The sequence below is a fragment of the Chelonia mydas genome, chromosome 2 (assembly GCF_015237465.2).
Source record: "Chelonia mydas isolate rCheMyd1 chromosome 2, rCheMyd1.pri.v2, whole genome shotgun sequence".
Classification (NCBI taxonomy): Eukaryota; Metazoa; Chordata; order Testudines; family Cheloniidae; genus Chelonia; species Chelonia mydas.
This window is the reverse complement of record NC_057850.1, coordinates 202,665,729-202,685,009: the sequence shown is the minus strand read 5'-3', so window position 1 is coordinate 202,685,009 and position 19,281 is coordinate 202,665,729. Positions and strand designations below refer to the sequence as shown.

General features: G+C 39.4%; 1 protein-coding gene across 2 annotated transcripts in view; it reads right to left on the bottom strand.

Moving 5' to 3' along the window:
* IGF2BP3 (insulin like growth factor 2 mRNA binding protein 3) overlaps positions 1-18,987 on the bottom strand; it is a 163,800-nt gene extending 144,813 nt beyond the window's left edge. The window contains exons 1-3 of one of the 2 annotated variants that reach the window (XM_043541060.1): positions 18,680-18,987; positions 17,893-18,070; positions 16,011-16,071 (exon numbers count right to left, since the gene is read on the bottom strand). In XM_043541060.1, coding sequence (XP_043396995.1) covers positions 16,011-16,071; positions 17,893-18,067 — 236 coding nt within the window. In that variant the 5' untranslated portion in view covers positions 18,068-18,070; positions 18,680-18,987. Of the gene's footprint in view, positions 1-16,010; positions 16,072-17,892; positions 18,135-18,679 lie in introns of both variants that reach the window. The other variant, XM_037890540.2, reaches the window with a different exon arrangement.
* Positions 18,988-19,281: the final 294 nt, after the last annotated feature.

Sequence of the window (19,281 nt, the reverse complement as noted above, 5' to 3'; positions counted from 1 at the left end):
CGAGCTCCATGATGGAAGATCACCAGACTCTACTTGACTACATAGGGAAGACAATTAAACTGAGTGCTGGAAAACGCACAAACTAAACTTAAAACAAATCTTAGGTGTTGTAACAAGAGTGGGCGAACATTCAGGAAAACATAATTTTCCGTTGAAATTCACGTTTGTGAGACAAGAGAGTTTACCATGACATTTTGGAAGATCTGTAATTAATGTTATGTTTACCTCTGATAAGGGTGAAAAGTTCTAATTTGATTAGGCAACTCCAGATTCAGATTCTTTTCTTTGACTAGATGGCAAAAATCTTAATACTTTTAATGCTCAGAATATCGTTTTTTAAACACAGAAGTATTAACCACAAAGAAAGACTAAAAGCAGAATTTATAAGAGCACTCAGTTCTTCAAACACAGTGTTTAAGGTACTGTCATATGATTAGTGACTATGTTTTAGGTTCTAGCTAGCTTTTAACCACCTCTGGTAACTGGAAGTTTTAGCCAACAGGGACACACTGTGGAAGTATAGTTGGACGGATATACGTACACATGTTGTTTGTGTTCCTTAATTTTTATATAAAACCTCCCTATTTAATGACAAGAGTAACTTTTTACTAAATTCTGCTAGCTGTGCATTTAAAAACATACTGCATTAGGTCAATGATTTAATGGTTAAACAAGATAAGCTTAAAGCTCTACAAGCTCTATTTGTACAGAGGTCACAATTTAATATTTCTATACAATATTTTCTTTCTAAAAAGAGATTAACTATTACCAAATATAACAAAACCAGTTAAATATCCTCCTTCCTTCCCACCCTATACTCATTAACCTTCCAAGAATTAAAAATAAGTAAGGAATGAGGATGGCTACTGGTGGATCTTCTAGAACTCTGAACAGGAATAAATTTAACAGAATTTACACTTCACCTATCCTGCAACAGCAGAGATTGCCTGGTAAATTTACCAGGCAGATTGCCATTAACAGATTTTTAATTTTTTTAAACAAGTTTGAGTGAGTGCAAAGAAATCTCTGTTCAAACTAGTAGAACCGTATAAATCCACACTAAGAACTATTGTAAATTTTTTGCTACTTCACAAAATTCAGTAAGCGAACAAAATTAAAACAAGCCAATGCATTCATAAATGGTTCATATATTTTGGCAAGTTTATTTAGTATTAGTTGATAATGCTTTAGTAATTGTTCTGTAGCAAATTACTACAGAAATACTAAAGTCTAAATAGCTGTAAGAGGAAACAGCATCAGTTTATTGCTCCCTTTTAGGAGCCCAATTCAATTGTACTACCAAATTGAAATCTATTCTTTTTTTTTTTTTTTTAAATCAACTTAAATTACTGTGTCTCTTCCCTAACCCCAAATGCAGAATACTCTCAAAAGCAGAGTAGAAAAACAAACAAAAGTAATAATTCTCTAGACCAAGTTTTATATTGTCAATAGTTAAGAATTACATGTGAAAAACAACGTAGCTTAGAAGTTTTCAGAATCATAGTATGATTTTTAACCTAAATGCACATTACGTTTTCTCTATGGTTAGAAATCTCAAGTGGACTGTGTGTGAATTATGGGAAAGACAGATTAGCAACAGTCTACTGGAATTTATTCCACACCTTGTAATCTCTCTATTATTTTAAGCGTACCATTTGAAAAAATTGCTTCTCATTTCCCTACAAAAAGGGGCAAAAGACCAAGAGCTTTCAGATTGTAAATAAATCCCCTACGACCTTAATAATAAGAGAATGAACCCTCATGTTCAGCAAGATAACCAATATCTAACAATTTAATAGTTCTAGATATCTGGGAGGTGTACAAAATCTCTATGCAATAACGCCTGGCCCTCAGACAAGATTTTGTATTAATGTAACTACGTATTTGGATTAGGAGCCACTGGGGGGCATGAATCAGCGTTCACGTCACACTCCTGGCCACTATCCGGCCTGGGCCGGGGAAGCTAATGATCCAACCAGAGGACCAAATTTGGTGATGAATCCTGGTCATGTAACACCTGAGGCATATGTTGCGCATATTTCAAGAAGGAGCCCCCACCACACACTTCCCCAAAATCACTATACCAGTACAATCCCCAGTGTGGATTCAATTATACCAGTATAGACTATTCCCCCTTCCCGTATAGGAATAAGGTTTAACCAGTCTAAACACAGTTATACTTTGCACCTACACTGGGGCAGGAGGGGTGTATCTTACTGCTCTAACTATACTGGAATAGTTAAATTATACAATTTGTGTTTAGATCATGTCCCCCCAAGTGTATTTCTTTAAGGTAGCTTACTTCAGTACTCATGTAAAACTATTTTTAGTCATAGTATTTTTCAGATATGACATTCAATAAAAGTTACCATAACTTAATGTTTTACTTTTATGCTGTATTCACATAAGCTTTATTTAGCCCACTAATTTAAATACTGTAACTCACAGAAACTGTAAAGATGTTCATTGAACACTTGCATCAGGCCTTACAAAAAGTGTCACTAACAGAATTTATTCCATTCCATTGACAATAAGTTCAGCTGCTCACAAATTTAACTCCACAATACTTCAGTCATACTTAGTTTTACATTATATTTTAAGCTATCCCTCAGAAGCAGTTTATATTAAAGTAAGGTTACACGTATACAAAAATATGTAAGTTCCCTTTTTACACAATACACCTCTACCCCAATATAACAGCCCTCGGGAGCAAAAAAAATCTTACCACGTTATAGGTGAAACCATGTTATATCGAACTTGCTTTTGGCCTCAAGCATTTCTGTTAAGAGTCACTTCCCACTCCCTGACTGACCCCTCAGAATCCCCGACCCATCCAACCCCCAACCCGCTCCCTGTCCCCTGACTGCCCCGACCCCTATCCACACCCCCGCCCTCCGACAGGCCCCTCGGGACTCCCACGCCCTATCCAGTGCCCCCATTCCCAGACCGCCCCGCCCCCAGAACCTCCGAACCATCCACACACCCCCGCTCCGTCTCCTGACGCCCCCGGAGACCCTCTGTCCCTTATCAAACCCCTCGGCCCCGGCCCAGCACCCTTAACACGCCGCTCAGAGCAACGTGTCAGAGCCAGACATGCTGAACCGCCGGAGCACACAGCCCAGCCCCCCAGAGCGCTGCTTGACCGCTTTATATCCGAATTCGTGTTATATCGGGGTAGAGGTGTAGTTGTGAATTCTATTTAACAAGGTAAAGATTTTCATCCATTGGCTTCACAACACTAGGAAAAATTACCATGGGAGTTTATTAGGCACACAGATTAAGTGCTAATTTAGCTCCCAGCACCATCTTTCAGACAACTTATTTCCTTTCCTATTTTCCTGAAAATAATAAATATGTTTTGAAGACAAAAGACAATATTATAACAAATATTAACCTTTTTTTTAAGCCACATACTGCATTGGTAAAAATGTAAGCGGTTTTCATGTTACAGTACAGTGTAAACCTAGAACATGCGAGCTACTGTATAATCAGAGAACTACAACAGAAGTTACAGTATGTTTCTACTATTCCGTGGACTATGCTATTCAAAGTAATGATATCTTTATATCTGTGTGTCCCCAATAGATAAACATAAAAGGAACACTGAAATTGATCTTAGCTTCATCAATTACATTTTAACTTGTTACATATTTTCAATTACAGTGAACATTGTAAAATTAAATTGGTTTTATTTATTTTACCTTATTTGAGACTCACTAGAGTATAGCACAACCAAATATATTATCCTGGTACCTGTTAACTTAGAAATATAGTTAACAGTTTAAGGTTGTTTGTATTTATTGACTTGTAGGTCTACTAAATGCACTCCATTTTATTTGCTGGATACTTAAAGACTCAAGGAAAGAACGTACTCATTGCAATGACTATTTGCCCACACTTAAGAAAACTAACCAATTTAAAAAAAAAATCAAAAACTTAAAAAATGTATCTGTTTCTAGCTATGGAACTATATTACCACACTGAGAACATAATTTCTCTTCAACGATTACACAATACAGTTTTATCACGATAATTTTAGTAGTTCCACTATGAACAAAGATGTGTTATTTGCCATAGCAATGTGATAAAACTGTTCACTTTCTGTACCGCTAGGTATAACCCCACCCATCTCCCATTAGACAGAAACTTGCACTTGATTAATAATGTAAACAGAAAACATTTAGAATCTTGAAAAATCAGCTATTCATCCTAAAATGAACAGGTTAGAAGCCAAAATCAAGCTTCATTAAAGAGGCAATAGAGCACTAAAATACAGGATTACCCAAGATCATCATGAGGAAACCTATATTAGAATCTAACAAATGTTCAAAACCCAAGCATAAGATTATCTCTATTTATTAGAAGTTACTGTCCAATTTCTACATTAGTTTGCATTACAAAAAGATTGCAAATATTTAGTTTATTTCAGAACAGTGAAAGCCTACTCCTACCAAGTACTGGACAAGGCAATATAAATCAAATTAGCAGCAATTAGTAGAACTATAGTTATGAACCTCAAGACAGAGAACTGATCCAACATAAGCAGTTTAATAGAGAACACTGTTCGCAAACATATGCATGTTATGTAGCGAGTGCAAGTAAAATTCATAAAACTGTATGTTAAAGATGGAAGAAACAGGGTCAGGTCTTCTAATCAACCCCTAGAACCAGGCAAGGTTTTCCTTAACCGAAAATTTACAAGAGCTTTATCTAGTTTAAGTCTGAATATTGGCTGCGACAGGGCACCCATATTGGTCTTCAGAAAACTAGACCCCATTCTAAGCCATTCCTTCCCCACTAAATTTTCAGGATTGCAGGGACTTTCTATGCTGAAGTGCCACTACATTTTTGACAGTATCTTACATGCCCAACTTTCCTAAGGTCCTGCCCAAAATGATTATAATGATGCAAGTCAGGGTTATTCAACAGAACTCCTCACTGACACATGACCCTGCACATAATTTCAAGCAACCCGCAACAGTTAGAGAGAGTCAAAATATCTTAAACGTTCATTTCAATAGCCATTCTGAAAAGCTGTGGTTCAAAACATAGCACTGGCATAGAGCAGAAAGCTGCCTGTAGCTCTAAGCAGTAAGATGGACCTCTACTACTGATCATGCATTCAAAACTAGTGTCCCGAATTCTAAATCACTAGTTTTAATCCCACACACGCAGCAGTATTAAGACTTGCAATAAATGAACTGTGTATACATAGTGATGTAAATGTGGGGGGCAGGGACAAAAGGCAATGTACATTAATTTAAAAATATTTGTAAGAGTGAAAGTCAAAGAAAAATAGTACAGAAACGTATTAGTTTGTGGGTCTTTTTCCTAACAAGCCAAAAAGAAACCCACACATGTAAAGTTATCTTTACGAGCCAACATCTATGTACTTAAAGGGGTCAACATACTAATCTTAGTTCTAGAGCCTTTGCCATTATTATTTTGGCAAACAATTTGCTGTTGCTTATTCAAATGTTCTGTGTTTGAAACATTCTTAGCAGTACTATCCCACATTGCGGACAATGACTCCATTTTAGTGGCACTCTACCGTGGACCGATACAGTAGCTACGTGGGTATGTGTGCACACAAGTTAAAAGTTATACTAGAGTGCACTTTCCATTTCTATACTAAATGCAAGGTTTTCAGAGTGTTTAAGCAGCAAAATAAACACTGTTTCTTGGTTGAAACAGTGGCCAAATGCCCCAACATAGATATTTAGACAATCTGTGCAAATACTACTGCAACTGCGTATTGGTCAAACCTACCAAAAATGCATATTTTTTGTAGTTAGGTAGATTTATGCCAACATGCACGTAATAATCAATCTAAAATAAGGTTATTGAAGTAGAGCAGAACCTTACTAATTTGCATTAATGGCTAGGAAGTCCTCTGAGGATCACCAAAATTGGGTATTTAGTGAATAAATGAACCAATAATACACACTAAAGTACTATATCATACTTATTTACTTTAGAAAATTGTAGATTAGTGGGGGGTGGGGTTATAATACTTAGTATACTAGTAAATGTTTGTCTGTTTTGTAAAAGTGAGTCTTCACAATATGAGACCTTGTTACATCACTCTGCTATTGAATCTTTGAGAAGTGGGATTAAACTCATCAGGAGTTTTGAGAGAATCATCAGCTTGGCAGACAGAACATATACTAATAAAAAAAATTATTGTATCTATTAGAAAGGCAGCCACCTGCTTATACTTTGTTGTACTTCCCATTTGTCTTGTCTGAGTTATAATAAAACTAAGTGTTTATAACTTTCGCTTTCTGCTATATAGTCTTAGACTTCCAGATCCCCTCATTTTAATTGTTCTCAAATATACAGACTGTATGTTCAACTACACACTTAAGTTTCTGGTAACACGCAATTCAAATGAAATAAAAATCTAAATCTATACATGTTTACTTAAGTGTCCAACCTGGCAGAAACATTACTGGTTCTCTTACAAACATTCTGGGTTAAGAACTTCTGCACATATGATGAAATATAATCAAATACAACTGCTAAATAAAAATGGCTTCTTTTAGGGCCAAATTCTGACATTCTTAATCAAGAAAGCTCCTGATGACTTCAATAGAATTTTGCTTGATTAAGGCAAATTTTAGCTTTTTGTTACTGAATTATATAACTGGGGGAAATATCTTAACATTCATTAAAAATCACTTCTGTGAAGCATGCCATATATACTGGTTTAACAAGTTTTCTTGCTTTTTAGTGACTAGCAGTAAGACTGACTGGCATTGCTGCAAGATATTTTTAGTATTGAATTGTTTTCACTTGTTAGCTTTAAGAAAATTTACCAAAATTTACACTAACAAAAGGAACACACACTGGAGAGCTCTCTTCACACACTGGAATATTAAATTTTTCAATTAAGACCACTCAGTCTGCATATTATCATTGACAAGATATCTGAATCAACTCAGTGGAAGAGAAAGATGATATAAACTTAAGTGTTCTATACTGTACTAATTCACATAAGAAACAGAGCCCACAAACAGCAAGAAGTCAGACTGTGGACAGTACATGTGATATTAGCAACTAGACATTTGGAAGGCAACTTCAAAGTGAGTAATATGATTCCAAAAGACAAGAGATTTTTTTAAGTTTCCTTCTGCCATTTCAGTGCTGCAACAGCCGCCATGATATATTCATATTGTCAACAAACTTTTACAGGAAATTTCCTCCAGTAGTTTCCACCAGAATTATACTTACATTCTTTACTCATGTGAGTAACTATACTCACATGAGTAAAGAAGGGCAATTACAAAACAAGAGTGTTTGACATCAGCATGGTTTAAATTTAGAAGCTAAAGAAAGTTAGTGAACAGACTAAAAATTCTTCCCTTTTAAATAATGTTAATTTTGAATATTTCTTATTCTAAAAAAGAAGAAAAAGAAAATGTTAATTAACTAGGAGCAACCCTTCAAGTTGTCTTCACATCCAGAACCCCCCCACAATGTAAACACCAAAGATTTGTAAGCAAACAACCCCATCCTCAAAATAAACTTCCATGTCACTTTAAACAAGAAAGAAAGAAAGAAAGAGGACTAGACCAAACCTAATTAAACCCAGGTTATTTTTCCTTAAGTTTCTTGTGAGGTCACAGTCCCAAAGTTAGGATCCAATTTTGAAAATTCATACTCACCTAAAAGCCTTCATGTGACTTTTGAAGACTACATAGGTGAAAAAAGTTTTGTAAGATCAGATCCCATGATGAGAGAGTTGTTCTATAGTGTTTGTGTGTCAATCTCTTTCTTTTAACTGGTCCTCTAGCCTTGCTTATTATACCCAAACAGGTTAGAATTCCTTTTTGATACCATAAATGTAGAATGATTACAGTGAAACATTAAAAGCTCAGCTTTATTCTGATTTAGTTTAAAACTAAATTATTTAGGCTAACATTTCAGATAAATGCCTTTCTGAACATTTCATCGGAACACAACTAAAAACCAAGTTTTGTAGACATACAGTGACACAATGAAACCTTGTTGCTCATGGAACGCCATAAGTGCAGGTTTGCTATAACCAGAATTTCCATTTGCACTTGACAATGCACTAGAATATTTTAGAACTCAAGAGTTCACCATGAACAAATACCACTTTTGAGTTTTACCTACATATACACAATATGGTAGTAACATCTATTTACCAAAACAATAAAAATCAGCTATTGCCAGAGGGAAAAGATGTATTTGACACATAAGGTAGACTTACATATCTTAAAATAGCATTCCAAAAGTTCAGCTGAGCACGAAAATTAATCTTTCAAAAGTGAATATTCAACTCCAGTTGTACTAATACTGAAGAAAGGAAATTTAACTATTTTGAGAAAATTCTTTAGACACTAAGCCATTTTCTACTTACATAGCAAGTAGTTTATTGTGATGTAATCTTGATTAAAAGGCATTTTATCTGAAACATTGTTCTGCATATTATTGTCTGATTGTTTTGAAATACTGTGATCAAACACTCCTCACACCAAAATGTAAAGATTAAAATAGAAACTGAAGTTCTTTCCCACCTTTCATATGTTTGAACATTTTAATATTTCACTTCCTAAATCAAAAAAGGAATTATTCTTTGTATAATTTTCATAATTTATGCTCTAGTCAAATGATTAAAATACACAACTACTTCTCCACCCAAAGTGTTAGAACCAAATACTCTTCATTTTGAAGAGAGCATCTTATTTTGAGCAATTTAATGTAACTGTAAATATATCTTTACAGAAGGCCATTTTTTAGTTGAGTACAATCCCACTATACCTAAAATAAAGAGGCAACATCTAACAGCAGTTGGTATGCAAACAGAAAGGGGGCTAGGGAAGATTCCTATTGAAAACTACACAGAACACACGGTAACTTACATTCTGTATTTCAGATTTTTCTCACAATAACCATTTTGAAGGGGAACTCGCTTTAGCAAAGTGACAAGAACAGAAGAGCGTGCTGTATTTTAGTTTATACTATAGATTTTCTACTGTAAACATATGATGAATATCCTCTTCTGCAGGGGAACATTATTCATTTGACACTAAAGCACTATAGGTTTTGTTAAACCCATAATGCAGGTTATTTCCAGCAGCCTACAGTAATTGATTCATAATATACACAGCTACTTAAACTTTACAGTAAGTAATAAACATATGTAAACTAGTTTGCATCTTGACTTGATAATAAAGTAGGTTAAAGAAAAAAGATGACTGTCATTAAATGGATTTTAAAAGCTTTGATAATTGTCTTAACCTGCCAAAAGTAAAAAAGAAGTTTTACTGTACAGACAATATTTAAAAGCCAAAATGGTCCTTTCAGTACATGAACTGAGAAAAGGAAATAGCAGTTGCCTCAGTGGCAGCTTAAGTGGACAGGTGGATTGGAAATTACAGACCCAGGTAAGCATGGAACTACTTACTACCACCTCCATCCCAGCACATCACAAGCTTCAATGCAAGACCATATGACAGTCTATTATATGCTGCAGCATTTTGAAATATTTTGCCCTATTTAGATAGGAAAAGGAAGGCTCACACACAGAAACAACCGCAGGATAGAAGGCCAGACAAATATATATGCTTGATTACTTGTGTATTTTGCCAGTTGACTCTTTAGGCTCAGGTTTAAACGTACTTCCGGAATATTCCACTTGACAAAACCAGTCTTCAAAAAAAATATTGATTCCTTCAAAAGTGAGGCAGGAACAAAAGACATTTGTATACCAGTTTTCATCAGAGGTTAACTCACAGTTTTTACTATGTACCACTTTAAGCAGATTTGACAATCAAAGAATTAACTGACTCAGAGATACATGAATAGATTTTTATGCATACAGAAATTTAGAAAGCACAAAATTGAAAGAATACATTGAGGTTTTCTGGGAAAGTATTATGGAACTTTATTTCAACTTTTTGTAAATACCTGCACTGGGTACAAATCTTCCTATGTCTTATTCTCAGAGAAAAATGAAAAGCAATTTCCTTATTTCTGCTTCATAACATCTAATATTTTGTAATCAATTTCAATGTATTTTCATTTCTTTACCATTTTTTAGAATGGCTAACCCAGAGCCTATGTGGCTCGTACAACACAAGGTGTTAAATACACAAAATATACCAAAGATACGTCTACACTGCAACTAAACACCCACAGCTAGACCATGTCAGCTGACTTAGGCTCACAAGGCTTTGGCTGCAGGGCTGTAAAACTGTGGTGTAAACATCCAGGTTCAGGCTGGAGCCCAGACTCCAGGACCCTCCCCGCTTGCAGGTCCCAGAGCTTGAGCTTCAGCCTGAGCCCAAATGCCTACACCGCAATTTTACAGCCCTATGAGCCTGAGTTAGCTGACACAGGCCAGCCAGAGGTGTTTATTGCAGTGTAGACGCACCCCAATAGTCTTCTGCACCTGACATGCCATACTTGCCCAAACAGCAAATCATAATACGTGTATCCGCTTTCTATGCCGTCACACACTGCCTTATCAAAAGGCCAAAAGAAAAAAAAAAGAAAGATACTCTTTGGACCAAGAAGGGAAGCAACTTCCAGAGTTGAGGATCCACCATAGAAAATACTCTGCCACCACGCTCCCTATACCCTCTAAACTGTGGGTATATTCGCTCCGCTGATTGCAACTAGGAGAGGTATCACAAAAAAGAGAAGTTATCTCTTGGGTAGCCAAGTCCCAAACCATGTAAGTATTTATAGGTCAAAACCAACCTCCTAAACTCCACCCAGAAATTAATCAGAAGCAAGGAAAGACTCTAGAGCACTCGAGTAACGTGTTCTCTACACAAAGTACCACTTACGAAGTAGGCAGTTGGATTCTGCAATAATTTCAGCTTCTGGAAGGCCTCAAGCTCTACCCCCATGTAGAGAGCACTGCTGTAGTTTTCAGGGGGTTTAATTACTGTATAGAAAAAAAAATCTGATTAACCACTCCCTGACCATGTTTTACAGTCCTTTAATTATACTTTACTTAAAATGTTCAAGTTTAGCATGCCTGTAGAGTTGAGGGTCTACAATGCTGCGAGGAAAAACACATTTAAAGCTTAACCTAAAATTTAAATAAAGAGCCATGTGCTTTTTATAGTTCACCCCACTTTAAGAGACTGCTACAAAACGGGTGCACTGCTATCTTATTGTGAGAAAGCTAGTCTAGGAGCTACAGAAATGCAATTTCCTACATATAATTCTCCATAAACTGGGTAAATAATAATCTATACTCACTACAACTACATACTGCATGCACGAGAGCCACAACAACTGGCCAAATTTATGTTTTCCACCATTAACAATAATTAGCTTCCCGTAAAAAAAAAAAACAAAAAAACACAACACTATTCACATCTGCAAAAACAAATGTAGATATGAGGCTACTAAGAACCAGACTTGCTAAGCAGAATTTTGACTAATTCCTGCAACAGATTCTTGCTCATTTTGAGCCATGTGAGATATTCAGTCACACGTGCTCCACCCCCTCCATGTAACAGACACTGAGCATAATGAACAGACTAATATGTCATAAAACAAAAAATTGCTCTGTACTTTGCAATTTTATGTACTTATGTACAGTGTACTAACCCCATGTGCCATTAGCATGGTGTTCTTACCCCGGCCTTATAGTCACATACTATATCAAAAACAAAAATCTACAAGTATTGTGTCCCTAATTTAAAAATCTGATCACTTAGAATATAATCACCACTACAGCTCAATCACCCTTTAGCATTTCAGACATAAACCATTCATCCCCTCACTCCCAACACACATACCACCCTCATGTTGAAATTATACACAAATTTTAATCCACAACTAACAGCATGAAGCTCATATGCATCTCACTAAACAATTTTATTTTGAAAAGGTCTATTTCTTCTCAAACCAAACTTCACATTAATTGAGATTAATTAGGATTAAAATCTTATTTAGGTTTCCTGTAACAGAGTTACTAGTGGCCAAAATGACTGGTTAAAATGAACTGACTGTTTAAAATCCACTGACTGTGACCTATCTGCCGTACCTCATCATTCCTCCCCCCACTATCACAAAATATATATATATATTTTAAAAGGGCATCAGATTCAGATTCTTAATTTGTTTTTAAAAACAAAGCAAGAGAGTCAGAGGTGGAACAGTATCTATCCTCCCAGCTAGAAAAATGCCTCACTAGTACCATAATATCTGAGTTGTAAGTGTAAACTAGCCATTTTAAGCTCCTAAAGAGAAAGTCACAGCAAGTTTTCCCCTAAAGCCAAAAAAAAAAAAAATCTAATTTTAGTTGAAGGTCTATAAATTTTACAGGGATTTAAGGTTTCAGAGTAGCAGCCGTGTTGGTCTGTATTCGCAAAAAGAAAAGGAGGACTTGTGGCACCTTAGAAACTAACCAATTTATTTGAGCATAAGCTTTCATGAAGTGAGCTGTGGCTCACGAAAGCTTATGCTCAAATAAATTTGTTAATCTCTAAGGTGCCACAAGTACTCCTTTTCTTTTTACAGGGATTTAAGAATGTTCTCAGAAATGTTAAAGGACTGACTCAATGTGCAATCCTCAGGTGGCCAGTGTCAGCTCCCAACCCTTCTCCCCCCACCCCCCACTAAGCTAAACTGCACATCACTCCAGTGACATCACTGATATCTGAATAATCAGATTGCTGTATGTACATTGCCCCACTAGATACCAGCTGCTCTTGAGTCACAGAAAAGGGGTCCCTAAAGGGCTCCATCACAAGTGTACATATATATCAATCTTGCTCCATTTTTGTTTCTCAAAACAAAATTAATGTGAAGGGTTGATCAGAACTAACAATGCTCTGTGTTCTCTTCAGAAGCATGACTAGCACTCAAAATTGTTACAACGCCTTCTCCAAATTTTGAATGAAGTGACTTAAAGTTCTATGAAGTACTGCAATAGTCTTCCATGATTCATAAGGTCTGAATGCAAAAATTCCACATTTCCCTTTCACATTCCCTTGAGATTTCAGTAGTAAATCAGGAATAAACTTTTGGCTTATGAAACAGTAGGCACCTCCCACCCAAAAATCTCCACCCTTCTTGCAAGTAAACCTTTACCAGCCCTCCCCCATCCCAGCTACAGTTGCAATGTACCCACCATCTGTCTTAACGCTTCAGTAGGCATTCCACAGCACCATAGTCCCAACCTGCCTTTCACAGCAGGTATAAAGGTGATTTTGGCAAATGTGGGTGTTCCCACTATTGGACATTCCAGTCTGAAAAGTTCAGAATACAGTGAGTACTGGGTCTAAAATTTCACTCTGAATAACAAACCACACTTCACAATGATGAGTCTTCTGGACTCACCACCTCTTGACCTTCCTTTCCATGGTAAGGTTATGAATTACCAGCTCCCTACCTTCACCCCAATACACAACCTCACCAGCCTCTGGGGGTGTGGAGGGAAAATGCAGACAAATGCAAAAATGCATATTTTTAAAAATTGAGTAGGAACTTCCCACTCAGCAGCTACACAGTGACAGAGGTTAATACAACAGTATACACTGAACAATTTAAATGCACTACAAACAACTTTTGCTGTTATTCTTATGCAGCAATAATTTGATCATGCTGTTAATTGTACAGCTATGCATGCTAAAAGGAGGACATGACCTATATTCCACATAATTTTCTTTCCTGTAACATCTATTTAACCAGACAAAACACACTGGTACAAGATGGGCTCCATGGAAAACTAACCCTAGACTTTCAACATACTAACAAACTGGGTGGGTCTTTTGAATAACACCACACAGGATTCTCCACAGAACTGTAACTAACTACCTCATTAACAACTATATCTGCCACACTTACTATGTACAGATATACAGGCTTTTTTAAAATACATCTCTTTCACAGCCATACTTTGAACACATGTAAATAACTTCTTCTTTCTAAATTACTTATTTAGCTCTACATTTAAAGGCTTAACTTTTAAAGATATCTAGTAACTCTGGAAACATAACTAGGCAATACTTAGAGAGAGATCCATGGTAGGAGAAAAAAAATAATCAAACTTGTTGAGCTGGTGCAAGGGAAGTACTACACAGTTTTCAAAGGAAAGCAAGGAAAACTACTTTTGTATGGACATTACTGAATTAATTTTGAAGTAGATTTCTACAGGTGAGAATTTTTATTTTCAATTATGAGAAATGCAATTTAATTTTCTATTTAAAAAGTCCAGAAATATTCTGATCAGACACACCATGTTTAAATAATGTTTAATAAACATGATTTGAAGTGGGAAATAATACTGACATTTTGGTAACTAAATATTCATAAAAATACAAATATGGGTATATACCTGTATCCCTGCAATATATTTTGGAAACTTAACTTTACCCTCAAGTTTTATATAACATTTCTTCCAATAAATTACAGAATTACAAACAAAAAAAGGAAGTTGTAGAAGAGAAAGTGCTAGTTCACACACAAATATGAAAACATGCCTAACCCCAACACGAAGAACAATGTGTTTTTATACTTTCAGTTGAACTCTATTAAAAACAGGGAAATGCGCATTTAAACACATCAAAAATGGTACAGAAGTTTTTCTAAACTATATTTGTGATTATAAAATTAATGTGTTTAGAATGGCGTATGTATCAGTGCACTTTTTGTATGTCCTTCAGATTAATAAATTTCTGTTTACAACTTAGTTGCTATATTGGCATATATTACAAAGACTGGAATGTACTTTTGAGACTGATCAATTCCTACATTTGCCACTGCATTTTCTTCTATTTAACCCTAATAACCTTTTAAATATACAAGAATGTATTTAATCAATATTATACATTCAAAAAGTTGAATATATGCTACTGTAATTTGCAGTTGACACATTCATCTTGCATAATAAACAAGACTGCATATTACATTAGTTTCCAAATAACAAAACTATCCAGACACTATAAATACACATTCAAAAACTTTCCTACTAGCATTAAACCAACAAAAATCCCACAACCATACTTTCTCAAGTGAAGCTTCCCTCCACTGCTAAACAAAGATTAATCCCACAATCAGATTCCCAACAATAAAGCAACTAATATTTATACACACCTTTCTAATCAACTGTTTGAGGAAATTCTGTATTTTTGTACAAGTCTAAGGGATGTGTTCGGAGCACTTTTTAAATAAAGTTATTTAATCTGGGAAGTATGGCTGTTTGTATAATGGAGGGCAGGAACAAGTAAGTGCAAAGTTCGATCTATTTTGTTATTACTCTCTAGAAAACCTAGAGTGCAGTATAATTTAAACATTCGTGAAAAAAGCAGAATACAATGCTCTAGGCAGTACAGAAGTACTAGTCTGCTTTGCTGCAAGAATCTGAGCATTGTTTCTTCACATCAGGCCCACAAAACTACATGCTACTGAGCCCTGAAGTACTCACTTTGCAAAAATTAAACACACACTTAAATAAAGGAACCATAAATCATGTCTTCACTAAAGAGAAATCAGAGTTTCCTCATATGTCTGTACATGCCAGATCAAAACAGTAAAGAAAAATTCCTCCTTAAATCTAGATGAAACTTACACTACTTAGCTATAAAATGCTGCAGCCTCCAGCATGGCAGGATCAAAAAACTGTATGTATACAAGTATATTTACAAGATGCTTTTTGTTGCCGAGCAAAGCTCACATGCTTGCCTGTTACACAGTTCAAAACATCCCATTTCATTTCCTGCTAATGCACAAAATTTAACTCCTCTCAGGAATTTAAATTTTTTAATAATTATTTGTCATTCAATCACAACCTACTTCCTCCATGAAGAGGGTTGGTTTCCATAAATCCAGTGCAGGCTGATAATACATTACATTCAAAATATAAGGGTACAATTCTGGAATTATTCTATCATAGTGGGGTTTTAGTTTAATAAAGTAGATAAGATATCCACAAGAAAGGCAAACATAATTTAAGCTTTGTTTTTTTTTTTTAAATTGTGGTAGACTGGTCATCGAGGGCAAGAAAAAAAAGTATTTACCTTTGTCTTTTAGGGACTGAATGTTCAACTTCTATGAGTTTACCATGCAGTTCCACTTTACCTGTAAATACAAACAAAATTAGGGAGAAGTGTTTTTAAATGTGTTTGAATGCCTCCCTCTTTTACATCTCCCCACCCTTCCCAAATTGAATTTGTGGTGTTTTAAAACAGCACAGGAAATTAAAAGTGCAACATGTTAGCTTATTCATTAATAACTGGTGTTGCAGTTTGCCACTATACTGTTGCTATCACAAGACAAGGGACTTGACTTTTAGCAATTCCTTTTAGTCCAATAATTGTCCGAAGAGGTAAGTGAATGACGCTATTTTAAAGTGGACTTCTTCCTTTATTTGAGCCATTTTTTCCAAGGGCTCTGTAATATAGATTCACAAATTTCGCTCGGATGAGCTGATCAGGGCCCTACAGCTCAGAGAGAGGAGACAGGAGGGATTGGGAATACTTCAGGGTTGTGTGAAAATGCTTGTGTCTTCCCTACTTGCCTATTCTGGGCAGGGCATCCCTCCCTCCCCCGGCTACCTCCAACGCGTCCCGCAGGGCGACAGGCCTCAAAATTAAACTTCATGGCATTTTCTGGAGGGAGATGGGGGTGAAGAGAGCGCATATCAGAAGGGCTTTTGCAGCCCCCGGTGCCTCCCCCCTGAAGCCTCTGCAAACCGTATTAAACAGGCAACATTACATTTTACACAAAAACAGGATGTAGAGGCAGAGAGGCGGCCTGGCTGCTGCAAGCGGTGATGGGTGCAGGAGAGGCAGTCAAAGGGAAAGCGAAATAAATAATCCCAAAGGAATGCAGCCCTCTAGGGCCCGAGCCCTGCCAGCCCCTCTGGCCAGGGTGGGGAGGGGGCGATGGCTTTTCCCTCTCAAGTTTGGGTTACTCTCCTTCCCTGTAGGGAAAGCTACAGCACGCGTCCCCTCTGTGCAACAACCCGCATGGGGCTGGGAGCTCCGCCAGACAACTCCTTCCAAGTGCACCCAGAAGGCGGCTTCTACCAAGCCCGTAGCCTGGCTGCCGGGGATACACGCTGGGCAGGAGATGCGGGGCCAAGAGCGCCTATAGGTGCGCGCTGTATGCACAGAGCAAGGCTCGTCCGCCCCGCCGTCCCTGCACGTTACGCCGGAAGCAGGGCTCAGTTTCCCCTCCACATCGCCAGGCTTGCCTTCGCACCATGCAAACATTAAATCGCATGGCCTCCCCCCACCCCAAGTACTCCCCCCACCCCCAATTCCCGGCACGCCCGCAGAGAAGCCAGGATTTTCCGTCGGGGGCGGGGGGGAATAGGGGAGCCACAGCGTGCTAGGTTTCTGGGCCCAGGCTGCTGCCTCTTGCCCTGGCCTGTTGTGAGCGATGGGGGTGGAAACACCTCCTTGGCCGCCTTCCCCGCCGCCGGAGCCAGCCAGCCTAGCGCCCCCCGGGCCCTCTCCCACAGCCCGCATGGCTGCAGCGCAACCCCCGGGCGCGGGGAAGGCCAGGAGGCGGCTGGATGTCAAACGCCAGGGCGCACGTTACCTGCCGGCGTGCCCGGGATCCGCAGCCCCCCGGCTCCCGCGGCCGGGCACCGCAGCAGCCCCCCAGCCCCGGCCGCCTGCAGCCCGAGCGCACACAGCCCCGAGGGGGCCGGCTCTCGCTTCGCCCCCACCCGCTTGGCAGGGAAAGGGGCAGCGAGGCAGATTTCGGGTCCCCCCCCGGGCTGAACCGACGAGGTAAGGGGGGGGAGTCATGTGGGTGGGAGAGAGAAGCTGGGGGACAGGAGGAGAGCTTGTCTGTGTGTGAGCAGGAAACAGAGGGGGAGAAGTGCGGGGGTGGGTGCCCGGGGCCGGCGTGGAGGGTGCGGGGGGCCGCAGAGCGCCTGGAGGGACTCACCTGAAAGTGCTTCGATGGCCTTCATAGCCCAGTTCTCATCGGGGCAGTCGACGAACGCGTATCCCGTCTTCACCAGAAACTGGCCGCTGAAAGGGATCTTGGACTCCTTAAAGAGACTTTCCAGGTCCAGCGGGCTCACGGTCTCGCCGAGGTTGCCGATGTACAGCTTATTCATGGTCTCGTTCGTTTAAAAAAAAAAAAAAAACCACAATCCACACACGCCCAACAACTTACAGCCTCGGCTTGCAAAATAAGGTGGTGGTGGGGGTGTAAAATAAAATGCGATGGAGGAGAGAGAAAGAGAGAAAGCGAGAGCGAGGTGAAAAAAAAATCAGATCTGCAGCCTGAGTCCCTCCCACCCTCTCTCAGGGGGTAAAAAAAAAAAACCAACTGTATCCAAATCGGAATCCGGAGCGTTTGCTGTGTGATCCGGCCGCGGAGGGGAGAAAGGGGGGGAAACACCCAGCTTGGGGACCAGGATGGCGGGCGGAGAAAGGAGGGGAGAAACTACTTTTTTTGTCTTGCCCCCAAGCCCGTTTGGCAGCGGCAGCAGCAGCGGGCGGGCTATGAAAATGTCACACTGCGTGCATGCTGGCGCCGCCTCTCAATTAAAAAAAAAAAAAAAACCCGGGTGGGGGGGAGTGGAAGAAAATTACTTGAATATTCCGGCTTTTTGAATGAGCCACGTGTTCAAACTACAAATCAACTTCTCACGTGAGGAATCCCAGCGCCTCAATTAGATAGTAGCTGCAGCTCGGCTCGCTCTCTCTCACACACACACACTCACCGGAGGAGGAGGAGGAGAGACTGGTGAGGGACAGGCAGGGAGGAGGAGAGAGGCTGCCTGCACACAACACGCGGGGGCAAGTTTAGAGAGAGCGGCTGCTGCTGGGGACGAGAAAGAGGGAGCTCGGGAGTTTGATGGGCGCCGGCCCTGAGCGCGCGTCCCCTCTCTGCCCCGATTCACCACCGTTGCTGACAGCGGCTCGGACCCTCTCGCCGAGCGCTCCCCCACTCACAAATAGCGCCCGGCCTCGCTTTTCTGGGGCCAGCCGCTGCGAGCTCGCTCCCCTGCAAGCGTGCACAAACAGCGGGGGGAGGCGAGGACGCGCTGTCTCTCGGGGCGGGTGCAATCGCCCAGGGTACTCCAGGAAGGAGGGAAAACATGCCGTATACTGCCCACGCCTCCCCCTCCTCCTCTCTCCCCGTGATGCGAAGCCACCGTATTATTCATAGGGGTAGTTCGTGCAAGCTCCGCTCTTCTGGCAAGATGGCTTGAGCACTTTGTGTGGGTGGGTCACCGGGGGGGAGGGGAGGGGAGGGGTACTTAGGAAGGCTGCGTGCTGCTGGGGTAATATTCTTATTAGCAGCGCCCTGAGCGATCTCTCT